Here is a 22,373-nt window from a genome sequence, read left to right on the forward strand (position 1 = left end):
CAAAAATGCTCTTTATGCCAATTCTGGCGTTAAACACCGGGCTGGTGCCCATTTCTGGCGTTTAACGCCAGCTTCTTGCCCTTTCCTGGCGTTTAACGCCAGTCTGGTGTCCCTTTCTGGCGTTAAACGCCCAGAATGGTGCCAGACTGGGCGTTAAACGCCCATTTGCTGCCCTTATTAGCGTTTAAACGCCAGCAAGGTTTTTCTCCAGGGTGTGCTATTTTTCTTTCTGTTTTTTCATTCTGTTTTTGCTTTTTCAATTGATTTTGTGACTTTCCATGATCATCAACCTACAGAAAACATAAAAAAATAAAGGAAATTAGATAAATATAACATTGGGTTGCCTCCCAACAAGCGCTTCTTTAATGTCAGTAGCTTGACAGTGGGCTCTCATGGAGCCTCACAGATACTCAGAGCAATGTTGGAACCTCCCAACACCAAACTTAGAGTCTGAATGTGGGGGTTCAACACCAAATTTAGAAGTTGGTTGTGGCTTCCCAACACCAAACTTAGAGTTTGACTGTGGGGGCTCTGTTTGACTCTGTTTTGAGAGAAGCTCTTCATGCTTCCTCTCCATGGTTACAGAGGGGTATCCTTGAGCCTTAAACACAAAGGATTCTTCATTCACTTGAATGATCAATTCTCGTCTGTCAACATCAATCACAGCCTTTGCTGTGGCTAGGAAGGATCTACCAAGGATGATGGATTCATCCATGCACTTCCTAGTCTCTAGGACTATGAAATCAGCATGGATGTAATGGTCTTCAATCTTTACCAGAGCATCCTCTACAAGTCCATAAGCTTGTTTTCTTGAGTTGTTTGCCATCTCTATTGAGATTCTTGCAGCTTGTACTTCAAAGATCCCTAGTTTATCCATTACAGAGAGAGACACGAGGTTTATACTTGACCCTAGGTCACACAGAGCCTTCTCAAAGGTCATGGTGCCTATGGTACAAGGTATTGAAAACTTCCCAGGATCCTGTCTCTTTTGAGGTAATCTCTTCCTAGTCAAGTCATCCAGTTCTTTGGTGAGCAAAGGAGGTTCGTTCTCCCAAGTCTCATTACCAAATAACTTGTCATTTAGCTTCATGATTGCTCCAAGGTACTTGGCATCTTGCTCTTCAGTGACATCTTCATCCTCTTCAGAGGAAGAATACTCATCAGAGCTCATGAATGGCAGAAGTAAATCCAATGGAATCTCTATAGTCTCATTATGAGCCTCAGATTCCCATGGTTCCTCATTAGGGAACTCATTGGAGGCCAGTGGACGTCCATTGAGGTCTTCCTCAGTGGCGATCACTGCCTCTTCCTCCTCTCCAAGTTCGGCCATGTGGGTCATGTTAATGGCCTTGCATTCTCCTTTTGGATTCTCTTCTGTATTGCTTGGAAGAGTACTAGGAGGGAGTTCCGTAATTTTCTTGCTCAGCTGACCCACTTGTGCCTCCAAGTTTCTAATGGAGAACCTTGTTTCAATCATAAAACTTTGAGTAGTTTTGATTAGATCAGAGACCATGGTTGCTAAGTCAGAGTGGCTCTGCTTAGAATTCTCTGTCTGTTGCTGAGAAGATGATGGAAAAGGCTTGCCATTGCTAAACTTGTTTCTTCCACCATTATTGTTGTTGAAACCTTGTTGAGGTCTCTGTTGATCCTTCCATGACAGATTTGGATGATTTCTCCATGAAGGATTATAGGTGTTTCCATAGGGTTCTCCTATGTAATTCACCTCTTCCATTGAAGGGTTCTCAGGATCATAAGCTTCTTCTTCAGATGAAGCATCCTTAGTACTGCCTGGTGCAGCTTGCATTCCAAACAGACTTTGAGAAATCATATTGACTTGCTGAGTCAATATTTTGTTCTGAGCTAGTATGGCATTCAGAGTATCAATCTCAAGAACTCCTTTCTTCTGATTCGTCCCATTGTTCATAGGATTCCTTTCAGAAGTGTACATGAATTGGTTATTTGCAACCATTTCAATGAGTTCTTGAGCTTCTGTAGGTGTCTTCTTCAGATGAAGAGATCCTCCAGCAGAGCTGTCCAATGACATCTTGGACAGTTCAGACAGACCATCATAGAAGATACCTATGATGCTCCATTCAGAAAGCATGTCAGAGGGACACTTTTTGATCAATTGTTTGTATCTTTCCCAAACTTCATAGAGGGATTCACCTTCCTTCTGTCTGAAGGTTTGGACTTCCACTCTAAGCTTACTCAATTTTTGAGGTGGAAAGAACTTTGCCAAGAAGGCATTGACTAGCTTTTTCCAAGAGTTCAGGCTTTTTTTAGGTTGTGAGTCCAACCATATCCTAGCTCTGTCTCTTACAGCAAAAGGGAATAGCATAAGTCTGTAGACCTCAGGGTCAACCCCATTAGTCTTGACAGTGTCACAGATTTGCAAGAATTCAGCTAAAAACTAATGAGGATCTTCCAATGCAAGTCCATGGAACTTGCAATTCTGTTGCATTAGAGAAACTAATTGAGGCTTAAGCTTAAAGTTGTTTGCTCCAATGGCAGGGATAGAGATGCTTCTCCCAAAGAAGTCGGGAGTAGGTGTAGTAAAGTCACCCAGCACCTTCCTTGTTGATATTTTTGGCTGCCATGGGTTCTTCTTCTTTGAAGATTTCTGTTAGGTCCTCTACAGAGAGTTATGCTTTAGCTTCTCTTAGCTTTCGCTTCAAGGTCCTTTCAGGTTCAGGGTCAGCCTCAACAAGAATGATTTTGTCTTTGCTCCTGCTCATATGAAAGAGAATAGAACAAGAAAATATGGAATCCTCTATGTCACAGTATAGAGACTCCTTGAGGTGTCAGAGGAAAAGAAAAATAGAAGGAATAGGTAGATAATTCGAACTTATCAAGGAAAGATAGAGTTCGAATTGTGCATTGAGGAGTAGTGTTAGTCCATAAATAGAAGGATGTGCGAAGAGGGGAAGAAATTTTTGAAAATAAATTAAAAAGATTTTAAAAACATTTTGAAAAATAGTGATTGATTTTCGAAAACTAAGAGTGAAAAAAGAAATCAAGTGATTTTTGAAAAAGATTTTGAAATTAGAAATAAAAAAGATATGATTGAAAACTTTTTTGAAAAAGATGTGATTAAGAAGATATGATTGAAAAGTTATGGTTTTAAAAAGATGTGATTGAGAAGATATGATTTGAAAAACAATTTAAAAAGATTTGATTTTGAAAATTAATGACTTGGCTAACAAGAAAAGATATGATTCAGACATTAAACCTTTCTCAACAGAAAAGGCAACATACTTGAAATGTTGAATCAAATCATTAATTGTTAGCAAGTATTTTTGAAAATGGAAAGAAATTGATTTTGAAAATATATGATTGAAAAGATATGATTTGAAAAAGATTTGATTTTGAAAAATTTTGAAAACCTGAAAAAAAATTGAATTAAAAACAAAATCTTCCCTCTTGTGCCATCCTGGCGTTAAACGCCCAGAATGGTATCCATTCTGGCGTTTAACGCCCAAAACACTACCCTTTTGGGCGTTAAACGCCCAGCCAGTTTTAATATAGATAGGTTGCATTTCATACATTTTACCATTCCTCTTCACTCCTTTATAGCTTCTCTTGGGCTTAGCATGAGGACATGCTAATGTTTAAGTGTGGGGAGATTGATAAACCACTATTTTATGGTTTATCTTGTAGCTCAAGTTATGACCATTTGAGTGCGAAGAGGTCAGGCCCGACAGCTTTGCAGTTCCTTCAATTTCTTTTATTCCTTCCACTTTTGCATGCTTTCTTTCCCTCCTCTAAGCCATTCCTGCCCTGTAATCTCTGAAAACACCTAACGCACATATCATGGCATCTAATGGTAATAAGAGAGGATTAATATTAGCAAATATAAGGCCAAAGAAGCATATTTTCAATCATAGCACAAAATCAGGAAGAAAAAATATAAACTCATGCAAATTATATGAATAAGTGTGTAAAGAATTAATAAAAATCACTTAATTGAGCACAAGATAAACCATAAAATAGTGGTTTATCAAGCTCCTAACCTTAATAGTGGGTGTTTAAGTAAGAAAATGAGGTAAGAGAGAAGAGAAGAGAGCCCGAAGGGCTAATTTTTTTTCCTGTTATATATAATCCTAATTAATGTAAAATATATTTTCTAAAACTAAATAATATCTTTTCCTATTTGTAAATAAAATTAAAGTTTTAATCAAAATCTAAATAAATCTTTGAATGCTCCTTGATCATACGCTGGGACCATTGATTTATGCTTGGCTGGCGTCTAACTTCACCAAAGTGAAGTTAGACTTCACCTTGGCCGAATGCAATTGGAGTCTTGATTCTTCTTCCGGCGCCTAACTTCCGAAAAGCCAAGTTTGGCGCCAATATGGCCGAACATGTTGGAGAAGAAGTGTATACTATTATACATCTTTGGAAAGCTCTAGAAGTTAGCTTTTCAATTCAACTAGAAGCATGTCAATTGAACTTATGTAGCTCAATTTATTCCTGTTGGAGTGTAGGGAGGTCTCAAGGTTGATAGCATCACTCACTTTCTTCTCTTTTTCTACAGAAACTCCATCAAATCCATCCGAATGCTACCTAAAATAAGCAGAATTGCACACAACTCAAAGTAGCATCCATAGTGGCTAAAAGATATTTAAATCTTGATTAAACTTAACAATTCAAATGCAGATTCACTAGGAAAAGATAGAAAAGATGCTCACGCATCACAACACCAAACTTGAATTGTTGCTTGTCCTCAAGCAACCAAAACTAATATAAGCGTAGAATGTGAATTTTTATGAGAAGTAAGTGTTCAATTAAGCTTCTATCTCTTCTTAAAGTGGGGTTTACAAACTACAATCCTGAATAGCTTTGGCATCTCACTATCCTTTGAATCAGAGAAATCTCACTGTCATTTGGAATTGGAATCCGAATGATATTATGAACTCTCTGACCTTTATACTTTGGTTTAATCCTTGAGCACAGCAAAATTTCTTTCATTCTCTTTTCCTTGGTGCTTTTCACCTTGAGCCTAGCCATGACTTTAAATGCTTTGTCTCAAGCTTTACTTGACATAAAAGTACCACAAGCACTTAACTGGGGAACTCTCTTTAGGTTCTGATTTTTCTTTCAGTTACTCCCAGACAGTGGTTCTCAAAGCCTTTGGCATACTCTGTTAAATGCACTTGATCTCGACTCTTAGTGCTTTATCTCAAGGATTACTTGACACATTTACACCATAAACATATGACTAGGGAAACAAATCTTTAAGCTTTTAATCATGTTTGACCTCCCTAGTCATTGATGCTCAGAGCCTTAGACCTTGCTTTATTTTTCTTTTGCTTCAAGGATTAAGCTTATGTTTACTTCAGAGAATTCATAATAGTTCTCTAAATTCTTGTTCCTCATACATAAGCATCCTTTAATTCAAATTCAAATATGTACTATTCATATCATGCATTCAGAATCATGGATAATACCACCACATTTAAGTAAATAAGACTACTCTTTAATATAAACTCAATTTCTCATGTAATACATCACTTCTTTTTTCTTTTTCTTTTTCTTTTTCTTTTTGGATTCAAGCTCAGTCAGCGTACATGAGACAACTTTTTTTAGTACTAAAAACAAATAACAGAATTAAAATTTGTAAAATTAAACTAGAAACTAGGAATTGAAATAACTAAAGATCATGCAGACACTAAGACAAAACAGCGGAAAACAGGAATATAACATAATAAGAACGGAAGGAAATATAGAATGAAAAGAACTCAACCACCTCAGTTATCTTAGTGGCCGTCTCATTCTTCAGGTTGTGCTCCTCTGTGAAAATGATTTGTCTCCCTTTGGTGCCATTAAAATAAACAGAGAAGCCACAAGCAAAGCGAAAACACCAAACTTAAAAATTTGCTCGTCCTCGAGCAAAATAGAAAATAACCAATATGAAGATGGATGAAAAAAGAATCTAAAATAATGAAATAAAATTAAATTTAAAAGTTTCTTTTTCTCTTTTTTTTTGGAAACAAAATAAACAAATAAAAGAAATAAAGAAAGAAAAGGCTGTACAGACGGGGGAACGTGGGAAGGGGGAAGGGGTTGATGGGGTGATATGTTGTGGGTTAGGAGGAGTGGGGGTGGGGCAAGGCTTTGAATTTGTGTATAGAAAAGGGTTGGGGATGAGGGAATGGGGAGAGCAAGGCTGTGTGGTGCTCAAAGAGAGTGGTTGTGGGGTATGTTGTGTGTATGGAAGAAGGGGTAGGGGCATAGATGAAGCAAGGTTGGGGTGTTAATGTATGTAGATGGAATGGGTGGTGGGGTCACGAATCATGAAGGATTGGACTTGATTTTGGTTTGATGCAGGATTTGGTTTGGAAATCACATGATTTGGTCTTGAAATAGGCCAAATTAAGGAGCTGGCACCTAACTTGGTGTAGATGGCCCCTAACTTGGTGTGAAGACCCAACCTGGCGCCTAACTTCATCCTTTGCTTCTCACCTGGTGCTTAACTTGAGAAATTCCAAGTTAGGCGCGGACCAGGCAAAACTAACCTTTCCTAGCACGCTTCATGTGGCTCTTAACTTGATGGAGCCAAGTTAGCCGCCACCCATCCAGTGAGCGACGCCCAATTGCATACATCATTGGCGCCTAACTTCAAGGAGTGAAGTTAGGCGCTACCCCTCCAGGAAGCACCTCCAAATTGAGTTTGTATGTGGTGCCTATCTTGAGGTTTTGAAGTTAGGCGCCACCCTGTCCGCAACAGCTTCCTCCTGGGTGTCCAAAACTCTGTCTTAATGCACCTGTTTCTGTTCTAATCTCTCTGAATGATCCAAGTACACGTAAAACAAAAGAAAAACAGTAGAAACTAAAAAAAACTAAATAAATAAAAATTAAAGTAAAAATCAAACTTAAAGATACGAAAACATCGGGTTGCCTCCCGAGAAGCGCTTCTTTACTGTCACTAGCTTGGCTGTCAGCTCCTCTAAGGTGGATGATCATAGGGGCTCAGCTCTTCACCCCTCACTGTGAACTTTTTTTCTGTGCTCTCATGAATCAACTCTATATGCTCAAGAGAAAGGATCCTGTTCACTGTATGAGGCAGGATTGGGCATGCAGTGAATACCACCTTCATTTTGGGGAAGAAGTCTTTAGTGGGAATCTTTTTATTTCTCCATCTACTAGGTACTTTCTTCTTTTTGAGAACCTCCTCCTTGGTGGATGATGCATTCCCGACACCAAACTTCGATTTGATGTTAGGGGAAATTTTGTTGAATGTCACCAAAAGTGGTTTGAGCTGCAGATTATGTTGTGCATCATTGGGGGTTCTTGAAGGTTTGGATTAGTAAGCTCAGTCTGCATGCACCTCTCCTCTTCACCTGCTGAATGCATATCTTTGAAGACATGAATGACCAGTTGCTCATTATGCACTTTAAGCACTAATTCACCTTCTTCCATAACAATTAGAGCTCTCCCAGTGGATAGGAATGGTCTTCCTAGGATTATAGAGGCGCTCTCATCCTCCCCCATGTCAAGAATCACAAAATCTATTGGGAGAAAGAACTTAACCACTTTGACCAAGATATTCTCCACTAATCTATATGCAGGCTTTAGAGATTTGTCTGCCATTTGTAATGCTATCCTTAAGGGTTGTGCCTCTTGGATTTGTAATTTCTTCATCATAGACAAGGGCATTAGATTTATGCTTGCACCTAGATCACATAGGACGTTCTCAAAGGTAGTGCTCCCAATGGTACATGGAATTTGAAAGCTTCTTGGATCTGACATCTTTCTTGGCAAGTTATTCTGAATTATGACACTACATTCCTTAGTCAAGACCACTGTCTCATCTCCCTTTAAAGGCTTCTTCTTTGACAACAACTTCTTCATGAATTTAACATAGAGAGGCATTTGCTCCAAAACCTCAGCAAAAAGAATATTAATTTGTAACTTTCTGAAAACTTCCAAGAACTTTAAAAACTGCTTGTCCTTGGTCTCCTTTTGAAGTCTCTGAGGGTATGGCATCTTAGTCTTGTATTCAGGAGCCTTAGGTAATGTTGGATGTGTGTCAAGAGTGACTGGAAAATGATAGTCAGCACGCCTAGGAGGGTCGTGCACTATTGAGTTTCCTCTGGAGCTTCTTTTTTAACTGGCTCCTCAGTAACTTGTGCTTCCGTACTTGCCACTTGTCCACTTATCAAGGTGATAGCCTTGCATTCCTCTCTTGGATTTGGAATTGTGTTACCAGGAAGACTATTAGTAGTCCTCTGATAAATTCTATTAACTTTTATGGCTAATTGACCCATCTAAATCTCCAAGTTCTTGATTGATGCTCTGGTTTCCTGTATAAAACATGCCATTAGTGCTTCCAAATAAGTGTTCTTCTGTGGTTGAGAATTCGCTTGCTGAGGTGGTTATTATTGATATGACTGAAACTGGCGGTTATTAAAATTATTCTATTGAAAACCGCCCTGAGAATTATTATTAAAATTTTGTGACCTCTGAGGTTGCCCTCTCCACCCTAAATTTGGTTGATTTGTCCACCCCTCATTATAGGTCTTGGCATATGGATCATTATTGGGGTTTCTTGGAGTAGTCCCCATATAGTTGACCTATTCAGGAGGAAATTGAGCATAGTCATAATTCTCACCTTGCATGAAGCTACCATTCATGTCATAAGGAGCCTTTTGAGGGGGCATTCTGAGCATTAACAGTTGAAACCTGCATCCTACTCAAGTGTTGAGTAAGCATATTAACCTACTGAGACATAACATTGTTCTGAGCAAGAATAGCATCCAAGGTCTCCACTTCCAAAACGCCTTTCTTCTGAGGAGTTCCAGAGTTCACAAGATTCCTATTAGAGGAGTAAAGATATTGGTTGTTAGCAACCAACTCAATAAGCTCAGTAGTTTCTTCAGGCATTTTTTTTTCATGTGCAATGAACCACCTGCAGAATTATCTAAACACATTTTGGACATTTCACATAAGCCCTCATAAAAAATTTCCTGCTGGGTCCATTTAGAAAACATGTTAGGGGGGCATTGCTTGGTGAGCAGCTTGTACCTCTCCCAGGCTTCATAGAGGGTCTCACCATCTTTATGCATGAAGGTCTGAACCTCCACCCTTAGCTTAGTCAACTTCTGTGGTGGGAAGAATTTAGACAAGAATCCAGTGACTACCTTATCCCAAGTGTCCAGGCTCTCCTTAGGTTGAGAATCTAACCATAGCTTTGCTCTATCCCTTACAGCAAATAGAAAGAGCATGTGCTTGTAAACCTCAGGATTCACTCCATTTGTTTTTACAGTGTCACAAATCTGCAGAAAGTTAGAGATAAATTGGTTTGGATCTTTTTGCGAGAGTCCATGATACTAACAATTTTACTGCACCAGAGTGACTAACTGAGGCTTCAGCTCAAAGTTGTTTGCAGCTATAGGAGGCACCACAATACTGTTCCCATAGAGATCTGAATTGGGGGAAGTGTATGAGCCAAGAACTCTTCTAGGTTGTTTATTCTCATTCGGATTTACCACATTGGCATTAACAGCATGATTATGATCCATAATGGACTCTGTAGCTTCCCTTTCAAAAGTCTTACTTAGATTTTCACTAGCCATGTAAAGTCTAGCTTGTTGCAAGCGTCACCTCAAAGTCCTTTCAGGTTCAGTATCAAAATTTCTAAGAGGTTCCTTGTCTCTATTCCTATTCATAGACAAACAGAAAACAAGAAAAGTGAGAATTCCAGTGGAAAATGAGGAATGTTACTTTGTATTGAAACAATTGGAGGAAGTTTTAATTGTTGAAGAAAAGGAAGAAGTGGTTGAAGGCTTAGGAGATGCGGAACCTCCATGACAACCTAAAGTTAAAGGAGATCCCTCCAACAAGAATGAATTTGATGTTGAAGAGGAAAGTGCACAACCTCCAAGGAATATTCCATATGAAGAATTGGATGGGATGGAGCAAGAATTGAGTTCCCTTGGTGATGAAAATCATGCATCAAATCTTAGTGGCGAAGAATCTTTTAAACTTGAAGAACATTCTCTCGGTGAATTAGAAAGCAAAGTGGAGGTAGATTTATCTCACCCTCCCATTTATGATTTGAGTAAGGGAAAAAAGTTAGATAAAATTGATGAGAAATGGATTGAAATTGAAAAATCTTGTGAAGAGGTGGAGGTCCTTAGAAAAAGAAGGACGGGAGTTGAATACACCTTGTCAAGATCCTTGGAAGCTTATTTCCCTAGGTTGTCATCTCCTACACTTAGTGGGTAAAAGTCATCTCTATTAGCTTTATTTGCCCACTTGAGTATGACTTGCTTGAAACGGATGGTCAACTTAGAGAACTTTGTGGGATGAAGCATAAGAGAAGGATGTTTCATGGTTGGCATTGCAAAGCGAGGTTTATTTTGGTTGACACATCAAAAATGAGGGACAAAGATTTGGCTAGTGCGTAATTAGGTGGGTCTAGAAGGAGGATTTGTCACTTTATTGAAAATTCATCTTGCTTGCCACCTAAATAGAATAATGATGATTAATTTGACGATGGGTGTAGAAATAAGATATGGGATCCAAAAATACATGAGGATCACTTTTGGGAGCCCTTAGCTTGTGAAGAACATCATCAAGGCTTGGTGGCATTAATTTTGAAGAATGGAGCTTATTCGAAGTCCAAGCATTGGTGGATGTTCAAGGATGGATTCAAGCACAAGCCACCTTAATGAGAGCTCCCCATATGTCCAACCTAAGGACAATAAATAAAAGTGCTAGGTGGGAGACACCCCATCATGGTAAAATCTTTTCAATTTTCTCTTTTGTACATATTGATAGAAATTAGTTTAATTTCATGCTTTGTTTAGTTTGTGTGGTAGTTTAGTATGTTGAATAAGGTTTTATGATGTTTTGGTAGCTGTTTGGAGGTTTGGAATGCTTGGTTTGGTGCAAGAACATGGAAAAATTTTAAAAAACAGCGCACCAATCCACACATACGTGTCCCCCACGCGTACGCGTGGTCGCAAGCTTTTCAACCATCCACGCGTACGCGTAGACCACACGTACATGTAGATCTAGAAGTTTCACCCCTCCATACTTTTACCCGAGAGTTAGGCAAATTGTGCCTCTAGCACAAAACCAACCCACGCGTACGCATCGCCGCTCTAAATAACCCACCACGCGTACGCGTGACCCACGTGTACGCGTCGCTACGATTTCGCCCATTTACGCTTACGCGTCTCTGGATGCGTACACGTGGATTGTCCTGTTTCGCTCCCTTCTTTTCTTCTCTTCTTTCAATTTCTTTCATTCTTCTCTCTTCTCTCCTCTTCTTCCTTTCTTTCAACCATCATCCAACCCTACTAAACACCATCCATAACCATTTCTTTTAGTTAGTTAGTTAGTTAGTTATTTAGTTAGTTTAATTTTTGGTTAATATTTTTATTTTTCATTATAAGTGTTGGATTATTAATCTTGTTTACTGTGTATTGCTGCTGCTTACTAACAGGATGTTATATTAACATCATTGTGTTTATACTCATTGTTGGATTCTTTGATTGAGGTTATATTTTGCTACTTGGATTTGAGTTTCTGTGTGAACATTTGTTAATACCAAGTACATGTTACATTGCCTTCAAGTTTGTTAATTCTTTTGAATTGCATGATTTGGCCACCATGTGATTTGAATCCCTATCTTTGATTAGGCAATTTCTTGATGGATGTTGCGTATTTACCATTGTGCTTCTAGATCATATGCATCCATATGTTATATATTTGGTTGAATGCTTTCATGCTTCTTTATCGCTTGTTTGGTTGTCTTAACCTACGAGTTTAGAGTGTTTCAAGCACAATAGATTGACTGAAGTGCATGCTTCTTTTGTGTAAATTGTGACAAAGCGTTTCATGCTAGAGTGTGTGTGTTCAAAACCACGCGCAACCTAGAATGCACACTTACTTGTATCCATGTCACACATTGGGTCACTCACTTCATTCTGGTGGTTTTTACCTCATTCCAATAATTTACACTTCCTTGATTTTGTATTTTCTCATCTTACTTGTGTTATTTTCTATTTTTCACGAATGATGCACCATAAGCAACAAAGGAAGTGGGAGAAAGAACATGCAGCAACCAGTTGATCCACCAGCTGAAGGTGGCTATCCGAAGAGTCACCGTACCCCCTTATTCATCTTAGAATGCACCGAGGATGGTGTAAACTTTTAAGTGTGGGGAGGTCGTCCAACCAGTCGGCGTTTTTGGGTGAGAAGTTTTGTGCGTTTTTTCTAAAAGTTCGAGCGCTATTTACTTCTAAACCTGTTTATTATATACTATTTGTATTTAATATTGAGACTTCTTAAATACGAACCGAAACTTTAATCAAGAAAAAGAAAGGTTTTTACTTTAAACCTCTTAATCACAAAAAAATATATATTCACATAGAATTATTTACATAGACATATTGAGAGATCGTCAAATATAAGTTCTTACCCCTCTAAAAACCAAAGAAAATAAGTGACGAGGCAAAAATAAAGTCTAAAACAAAATCAAAAACAGTAAATACGGATATATATGTACATAAAACTCTTATGTTCAGTCACGGCTCTGAGCCAAGGATTCTTGAACCTGTTGCTGAAAAGAAAAATTTGTAGGGGGATGAGAACGTCGTCCTCGCATGTTTTCAGTAGGGAAGGTGAATGCCGTGAGAGTAAAGAAATAATATGCCCCTTTGAACTCGCTTTAAAGACTTTAGTTAGTTTTCTTTAAATTACATTAATAAGTTCGTAGCATAACAAAATACCGAATCAAGCACACAAGCAAGACACCAAGACAAACAGCACAAGCAAACAACATAATCACAGGAAAATAAAATAAACAACCACAATAAAATGCTAATGCATAAACAATATGATGCATGTCTGTCCTAAGCAGACCATGAGCTCATGTGTCGGTTGCCTACCCGCTCCCGACATTACCCGGGTACGAGTCCCAAATATGGCATTCCAGATGCATACAGTGTGCTTATAAGTCTTATGGCTAGGCTGCATACAGTGTGACATTCAAATCAATGAGCTTAAATCTGGAAAACAGTTCTCAGTGTGTGGGCGTTCCCACTATACATTTCGCACTAAGACCCAAACAAAGTCGCATCTGCTCTCTTATGGCAAACATTCCTTTAATTAATATATTCCTTTGATCTTTGTTCTCTACTCTCCTGTGGCAGAGATTCTTTCTCTCTTTTCTTTACTTTTCATTCTTCTTCTTTTCTTTCTTATCAAACCGAACTCAAAACATAACTTAAAACAAAATTTCTTCTCAAAAGATTGAGTGTAAAACATTATACTTTTCTTAATAAATCAAATTGAAAACAAAACTCTTTTCGTAATAAATCGAAAGTAAATAATATTCTTAAATCAGATTTGCTTTTAAATAACATTTTGAATAAAATCTTAGAGTTTTATAAAAAATTTAGTAGTATTTCCTCTAAAATTCGAACTATACCACCTTTTTAAGGTCCCAACCAAAAAATCTCTCAACCATTTTAAATATAAAATCCTTTTTAATAATCAAACCATTTTCAAATATCAAATAATTCTCAATAATTAAATCGTTTCCTTTGAAACTAAGCTACGCTCTATTTCAATAAAATTCAGCTTCCTTTCAAATTCTTTGCTCTTGAATCAAACCAATAATTACTAATGAATCAAACCAATATTTTTTCAAACTCTTTTCAACGGTTTCAAACCCAAGTCACTCTTAGTGTAAATTTTATAACTTAGACTTTGAATACAAAACCCTTTTCTTAATGTGAATAAATATGCAACCAGATCTTTTTCAACATAGAATCATTTTCTTAAAATAAGTTTATAAATTGGATTTCCAATAAAAAATATCATGTCTTAACATAAGTACATATAAAAATCAAGTTTTCAAAACAAAATCACTTTTTCATTTGTTTTTACAAGAATACGAGTGGAGCCCTCCTCCAAACTTGACTTTACCACCCTTACAGGCTCCCTCACTTTCATAACTTATCAACATAGAATCATTTTCTTAAAATAGGTTTATGAATTGGATTTCCAATAAAAAAGATCATTTCTTAATATAAGTACATATAAAAATCAAGTTTTCAAAACAAAATCACTTTTTCATTTGTTTTTACAAGAATATGGGTGGAACCCTCCTCCAAACTCGACTTTACCACCCTTACGGGCTCCTTCACTTTCATAACTTATCAACAGTTTACCAGACTTCCATCAGCACTTTTCAAACACAAGGTTCTCAATAATGACATATAATTCTAATCCTAGTAAAATCATTTATATAATAACACCAAAATCAATTATCATTCATCTTTTCAACCAAAAATTAAAATCACAATCACAGCCAATCATCCACAGCAAAAAAATCCAAACTCAATAACATTATAATTACTAACATATTTATAATTATTTACTATACTTTTGGGCATTCTTAAATTGAAAACTATTAATTTTAAAATAAAACCTCCTACCTTCGTATGGTACTAAAACAACGGAAGCTCCAGAGAAACTTTCTGATCGAGCTATCGAAAAAAAAAACGTTCGGAATCATTTGTGTCTCTTAAAACTCCAATTAACCGGCTCAAAAAATAGGGGTGTTACGTCGCTATTAACTTCTACCGGACGAAAGTGATGCCAAGACATAGAAAAAGAAGATACAAATACTTTTATCAGATTATTTTTTTTATTAAAATTACGAAGGTCAAGAAGTCGAAACTAGAAATCATAGAAGTGTCACGGCTTTCCTTCAAGAACACTCGGTCTCTCACTTCATTCCCTTTCCCAGTTTTAATTTCGGTGATGATATTGAATATACAATGAAAGGCATGATGATGATTAATGAATACGGTTATGTGTCATGATAATATATATGTATATAAGCATTGCAAGCCACGTTGCCAATTCTTTCTTTTCTTTTGCCTTAATGGCTTTGGACAAGTAAATGAATCCAAGTTAAAAAAATATGATTATATATATGTATAAGGCATATGAGCCATGTTTCAAATTTTCTTTCTTTACTCCCTTAAAGGCTTCGGCCAAATTTCTTTCTTTTCTCCTTTTTTTTCTAGCTTTAATAATAATAATAATAATAATAATAATAATAATAATAATAATAATAATCAATTTAATTCTTGTTTTATCAAATTATTTTTTGATAAATAATTTAAATTTAATAGAATAAGTAATAATTAAATTAAACTTCAATAATCATAAAATATATTTAATTATTTTTATTAAAAATAGTTGTTCATACCCTGACCGGGCTCCTCCAACTCGGCAAATCTATGAAAGGTCCGACCTCGTCCTAAGGCCCACGCCTAGAGGTCGGACCTCGGACAACAAAGCAAGGAAGGCCCATCAAAAGGAACGCAGCCCAAAACCTAAAGGTCGAAAAGGCCTAGCAAAGGCGGTTCCACAAAGATAGGGATAAAACTCCCGAAAGATAAGATAAGATAAGAATATCTTATCCAGGGAAGATCACGGCCAAACTACTATAAATACACTGGAGCACCCAGGTATGACACACATTCCACATTCTACACATATCTGCTTGGACCCATGCTAACTTAAGCATCGGAGTGTCATTGCAGGTACAACCACCAACCACTCTACATATCAAGCTCGGGTCCCTGACCCCCACCTCGGGCCTCTCCAGACGACCGAGCTATACGTTTCAGGTAACCCTCGGAACATTGGCGCCGTTGCCGGGGACCCTGGAAGTCATCCCTCTATCATGGCGGACGACCCTCCCAACAATGACCACACTGCATCTGAACAAGAGGACGAAATTGACACCGGAGAACGACCGGACAGCCCTCTATCACCACGCACTCCAGGGGGAAACAAACAGAATCACCCAAAGACATCACTCCCAAACAAAGATCCACAAAATCCCGAAAAAGAAAAGAGCTCGAAAATTCTAGAAGCAGTCCGGGCACAACAAAATCGACTGAAACAACTCGAAGAGGACATAAAGAAGCAGAAAGAAACTGAACAAGATCTGAGAATGGAGGCTCGCAAGCGCAGAGAATTAGAAGAAAAACCGCAGAAAATAGAGGCCAACCTGAAGGACCGAACAGAACGCGGCTCCACCCCCGAAAGCAACCATGATCCCTTCACGCGAGAGATCATGAAGGAGAAAGTACCGCGAAACTTCAAACCACCCGACATGGATCTCTACGATGGCACCACCGATCCAAGTCACCACCTCAGCAACTTCAGAAGCAGAATGTTCCTAGTCGACGCCTCCGACGCGATTCGGTGCAAAGCCTTCCCCACCACTCTCACCAGGTCAGCCATGAAGTGGTTCGACAACCTGCCACCAAGATCAATCACCAGCTTCGAAGACCTAACCAAAAAATTCCTAACAAAGGTTCTCTATTTAAAAGGACAAGACAAAACATGCCCCCAGTCTACTCGGGATCAAGCAAGGTAACCAAGAAACTCTCCGAGAATACATGGAGCGATTCAACAAAGCCTGCCTGGACATACAACACTTGCCCACTGAAGCAGCCATCATGGGACTAGCAAACGGCCTAAAAGAAGGACCGTTTAGCCAATCCCTATCCAAGCGATACCCGACCTCCCTATACGAGGTGCAGGAGCGAGCAGAAAAATACATCAACATGGAGGAAACCTCCCAGTTAAGAGACTCTTCTAGGAAGGAATCGACCTACCCACTCCGAGATCGAGATCGGGAACAGAAGAAGAAAGAAGAACCCAACTCGGACAAGCCACGGAAGTACCACAACTACACCCCCCTCCGAGTCTCCCTAGTAGACGTCTACAGAGAAGTATGCCACACCGAAAAGATCCCACCGCCCCGACCGCTAAAACACAAGAGAGCGGGAAGAGATCGGTCCGAATATTGTGAATATCACAAGCTCTACGGTCATTCTACTAACGACTGCTACGACCTAAAAAATGTTATAGAAAAGCTGGCCAGAGAAGGAAAACTCGACAGATACATAGCAGAGAAAGGAGAAGAGACAAGGAAGAGAAGACGGGGAGATAACGAAGGTCGGGCCGAACAAACCCCGCGAACCCCTGAAAGACATGTTCACATGATAAATGGAGGTTTTGCAGGCGGAGGAACATCCAGATCCTCGCGAAAAAGACACCTCAAAGAAGTCTATCACGTCCGAGAAGACAGTCCCCTGCCCGAATTACCTACTATCTCATTTACCCGAGAAGATGCTCAAGGGATAATACCCGGGCACGACGATCCAATGGTAATCACCATTATCCTAGCAAACGCCAACTTACATCGAACCCTGATTGACCAGGGAAGCTCAGCAGACATCCTGTTCAAAGCGGCCTTCGACAAGCTCGGACTTGAAGAGAAAGAGCTAAAGGCCTATCCCACCGACTTATTTGGGCTAGGGGACACCCCGATCCATCCCTTAGGATACATCTCGCTACACACTACCTTTGGAAGAGGCGAGCAATCCAAAACATTAAGCATCGACTACATCATAGTCGACGTCACTTCAGCATACAATGCCCTCATTGGGCGACCAACCCTAAACAGGCTGGCAGCCATAGTCTCGACCCCACACCTCTGTATGAAATTCCCTACCGCAAAAGGAATCGCTACCCTAAAAGGCGACCAAAGACTAGCGCGGCGATGCTACAACGAAAGCCTGAGCCTAAAAGGGAAAGAGGTCAACACAATAGAACTCGGACGAGTTCAAGCCCGAGAAGATCTTCGGCCACAACCAGAGGGAGAAACTGAAAAAGTCCAGATTGGGAACACACCTGAAAAAATAACAAACATAGGAGCAAACCTCAAAACGGGCCTAAAAGAGGAACTCATAAACCTCTTAAAGGAGAATTCCGACCTCTTCGCCTGGAAAGCCTCCGACATGCCAGGCATAAGCCCCGACCTGATGTGCCATAAGTTATCAGTTTACCCGGGGTCCCGACCTGTCCAACAAAGACGTCGGAAGCTCGGACCCGAGCGCATGCAAGCAATAGAAAGAACAAGTACAAGCACTACTAGATGCAGGGTTCATTAGGGAAGTAAAGTACCCCCTATGGCTCGCAAACGTGGTCCTGGTAAAAAAGCCCAACGGAAAATGGAGGATGTGCGTCGATTACACAGACCTCAACAAAGCCTGCCCCAAAGACCCATATCCACTACCAAACATCGACGCCTTAGTAGACGCAGCCTCAGGCTACAGATATCTCTCCTTCATGGACGCATACTCAGGGTACAATCAAATCCCGATGTACGGACCCGACCAAGAAAATACCTCGTTCATAACCCCAAGGGCAAACTACTGCTACGTAGTAATGCCCTTCGGGCTGAAGAACGCAGGGGCAACCTACCAGAGGCTAATGAACAAAGTGTTCTCAGAGCACATCGGACTACAGCTAGAGGTGTACGTCGACGACATGCTAGTAAAGACACAAGAAGACAGAAACTTGCTGACCGACCTCACCAGCGTCTTCGGCACCCTCAGAAAACACAACATGAGACTTAACCCGACAAAGTGCACCTTCGCCGCAGAAGCCGGAAAATTCTTAGGCTTCATGCTGACTCAAAGGGGCATCGAAGCGAACCCGGACAAATGCCAAGCGATACTCAATATGAAGAGCCCGACGTGTGTCAAAGAAGTACAACAACTGAATGGAAGGCTAGCCGCCCTATCAAGATTCTTGGCAAGATCAGCAATAAAGTCACTACCTCTCTACTCACTCCTAAAGAAAGGGAAACCCTTCTCATGGACCCCGGAGTGTGAAAAAGCCTTTCAAGAATTCAAGGAATTCCTCGGGCAGCCACCAATCCTAACCCGACCTCTAAAAGGAGAAGAACTCGTATTATACCTCTCGGTTGGACATCGAGCAGTCGCTTCAGCATTGATACGAGAAAATGACCAAGGACAGCATCCCGTATACTTCGTAAGCAAGGCACTACAAGGGGCCGAATTAAACTATCAGAAGATAGAAAAATTCGCCTACGCCCTAGTGTTCACAGCTCGGAGGCTCCGTCTCTACTTTCAAGCCCACACCATCAAAGTCCGGACAAACCAACCCATGAGACACATCCTCCAAAAAACAGACCTGGCAGGACGAATACTGCAATGGGCGGTGGAGCTGTCCGAGTTCGACCTCCACTATGAAACCCGGACTGCCATAAAATCTCAGTATCTAGCCGACTTCATCGCAGAATACACTGAGACCCCTGGAAACCCACTCTCATGGAACCTGTATGTCGACGGGTCCTCAAACAAAACGGGAAGCGGAGCCGGGGTTATACTCGAAAGCGACCAAGGAACGCAGATAGAACTATCCCTAAAATTCGAGTTCCAAGCCTCGAACAACCAAGCCGAATACGAGGCCCTACTAGCAGGTCTAAAGCTAGCCGAAGAGGTCGGAGCCCAGAAAATCACGATTTTCAGCGACTCCCAGGTCGTCACATCACAAGTAAATGGAAGCTACCAGGCCAAAGACCCCACTATGAAAAAATACCTGGACCAAACACAGGCACAACTACGCCATTTTTCAGAGATACTGATTCAGCACATACCTCGGGAACAAAATGCCCGGGCAGACGCCCTCTCAAAACTTGCCAGCACCAAGCCCGGAGGCAACAACAGAAGCCTCCTCCAGGAAACCTTACAATCTCCCTCCGTGCTAAGAGAGGAAGAAACGTTAAATATATCCGACCAACAGCAAGGATGGATGACCCCCATACTCAGCTACCTGAAGTCGGGAACTCTCCCCGCCGAAAGAAAAGAAGCTAAAAGACTCACGAAAGACGCCCAGAATTATACACTAATTCACGACGTATTATACAGAAGAGGATTCGCAAACCCCCTCCTTAGGTGCGTCCCGACCTCAGAAACAAAGAGCGTCCTCGACGAAGTCCACGGAGGCATGTGTGGGAACCACCTCGGAGCTCGGGCGTTATCCAAGAAAGTGGTCCGAGCCGGGTTCTACTGGCCAACTTTGCAAAGAGACGCAACGGAGTTTGTGAAAATATGCCCCCCCCTGCCAAAAACACGCCAATTTCCACAAAGCACCACCCGAAGACCTTATCAGCATCACCGCACCATGGCCCTTCGCAAAATGGGGACTTGACCTACTCGGCCCATTCCCCCAAGGACCGGGGCAAGTCAAATACCTCATAGTAGGGGTCGACTACTTCACAAAGTGGATCGAAGCTGAACCCTTAGCCACCATTACGGCTCAGAAAAGCCGCAAATTCCTATACAAAAACATTGTCACAAGGTTCGGAGTCCCCTACTCCATTACAACAGACAATGGAACACAGTTCACGGACACAAGATTTCAGAACTTGGTGGCTGAACTAAAAATCAAACAAAAATTCACCTCAGTCGAACACCCACAAGCCAACGGACAAGCAGAGGCTGCAAATAAAGTCATCTTGGCCGGGTTAAAACGAAGACTCCAAGAGGCCAAAGGAGCATGGGCCGAGGAGCTCCCCCAGGTATTATGGGCATATCGGACAACTCCACACTCTACAACGGGAGAATCGCCATTCCGGCTAGCTTACGGGATGGAGGCAATGATTCCTATCGAAATAGACGAAGGGTCACCCAGAGTCATCTTCTACAACGAAGAAGGTAACCCGCAGGCGCAAAAGGAAGAACTCGACCTCCTCCCCGAGGTCCGAGAAAGAGCCCGGATCCGAGAAGAAGCCTTAAAAAGGCGAACGGCCCTCAGATACAATCAGAAAGTAATAAAACGAAGCTTTTCCACTCACGACCTAATTCTAATCCGAAATGACATCGGAACACAAAAGTCGGGAGAAGGAAAGCTAGCTGCAAATTGGAAAGGACCCTACAAAGTAACAGAAGTCTTAGGAACAGGCTATTACAAGATATCCGACCTAGAAGGCAATGAGCTACCCAGGGCCTGGCACGCCTGTAATCTAAGACGGTACTACAGCTAGAAAAGTTTGACCCGAGGTGTACTCTTTTTCCCTACAAGGGTTTTTTAATGAGACACCCGGTCAAGTAAGGCACCCGACCTAGTCAAGGGTAAACACTCTGTAAATATTCTTTCTACTAATCAAATTTCTCTATTTTCTTTTTTCCTCATGATGAAACAAATCCTAGAAAGTACCCCACCAAGGCGCATTAATTTATGCTCGGCAAAACGCAAAAAATCATTTGCCAAAAAGACCACACAAGGTCGGCAAAGATAAAGCGACGAGGTTCAAATTAATGTGAGAAGTTATAAACGCAACTCTGAAAAGGCTCAAAAAAGCCAAATAAAAAGAGATTACAAAAATAACTTAAAAGGCCGACCAACAACAAGGTCGGACCCAATAAAGGGAGGTACTCGAACGCCCGAGGTCCGAGAAAAAAGCCCGGACCCAAGAAAGAAGCCCTAAAACAGCGAAAGCCAAGATTTCGAAAACGCTTACTAAAAAGTTGCTATACAAGACAACTAAAAAGTACAAGCGAAAAAACGAAATCAAAGGAAAGGGTAAAGCAAAAAGTTTCAAGCGCTAGCTAAAAAGTTGTTAACCAAAAACAACTAAAAAGCATAAAAGCGGAACAAAAGGTCAAAACGCGAACAAAACACCACATAATAAGCTAAAAAGTTACTACGAGTAGCTGAAAGCAGAAAGGCGTCCAAAGCGTTTACAGAAAACATCCAAAAAACAAAAAGAGCCCACAGGCCGGGCAAAAATCAAAGATTACAGAGGATCAAGGTCCTTTCCGTACTCCACATCAACAGAAGGCTGCGGAGGAAACATAGAAATCGGGACCGCATCAACAGCACCGTCATCCCGGTTTGAAACCTCCACACCAGATCCATCCCCGGCCAAAGATGAAGTCGGATTCGCAACCGGAACTTTGGGGTCGGACACCGGAACCTCATCCTCGTTGGGAGCAGGGACAATCTTTCCCTCCACAACAACGTTATCCATACTAAACAAGCTCAGATCCAGATCAGGAGCAAGAGCCCGAACTTGAGCCTTCAAATTTTTAAACATAGCATCCATACCCTTGGCCACATGACCTTCTAGCTCGTAAAAATCATCATGAGCAGACTGCAACCTCTCCTTGGTCTCCACAAGCTCGGCGTATATCCGAGTATAATTCTCCGTCGCCGCCTTCGCCATCTCCTCAGATGCTTTGGCTGCCGCCACCGCCGCGGTAGCTTTAGCTTTCTCTTTCTCCAAAGAGGCCTCAAGCTCAGTAATCCTAGCAGCCTTCAGCTCACTAATCTTCTCGAACTCGGACTGAGCCTTCTCAAGTCGGGAGCTGGTCGCGCCAATGGGGGATTTCTTGAACTCCCGGGCAATAGCAGCATGAAGACTGGCCATCCGGACACAGCTCCGCGCCATATACTGAAAATGGTGCTCCATAGACACATCATCAGTAGAAATAAAAGTCTGAGGGAGAATATGC

At 40.8% G+C, this 22,373-nt stretch overlaps 1 protein-coding gene and 1 non-coding gene across 2 annotated transcripts; one reads left to right on the forward strand and one right to left on the reverse strand.

The window, feature by feature from the left end:
- Positions 1-7,239: 7,239 nt before the first annotated feature.
- LOC130966348 (uncharacterized) lies at positions 7,240-7,986 on the reverse strand. Its single transcript, XM_057891138.1, has one exon. It carries the CDS (start codon positions 7,984-7,986, stop codon positions 7,240-7,242), a length of 747 nt encoding a protein of 248 aa, XP_057747121.1.
- Positions 7,987-8,984: 998 nt separating this feature from the next.
- LOC130970937 (small nucleolar RNA R71) lies at positions 8,985-9,092 on the forward strand. Its single transcript, XR_009082180.1, has one exon. It is a non-coding gene; the product is annotated as a small nucleolar RNA R71 (small nucleolar RNA).
- Positions 9,093-22,373: the final 13,281 nt, after the last annotated feature.

The sequence above is a fragment of the Arachis stenosperma genome, chromosome 3 (assembly GCF_014773155.1).
Source record: "Arachis stenosperma cultivar V10309 chromosome 3, arast.V10309.gnm1.PFL2, whole genome shotgun sequence".
Taxonomy (NCBI): domain Eukaryota; kingdom Viridiplantae; phylum Streptophyta; class Magnoliopsida; order Fabales; family Fabaceae; genus Arachis; species Arachis stenosperma.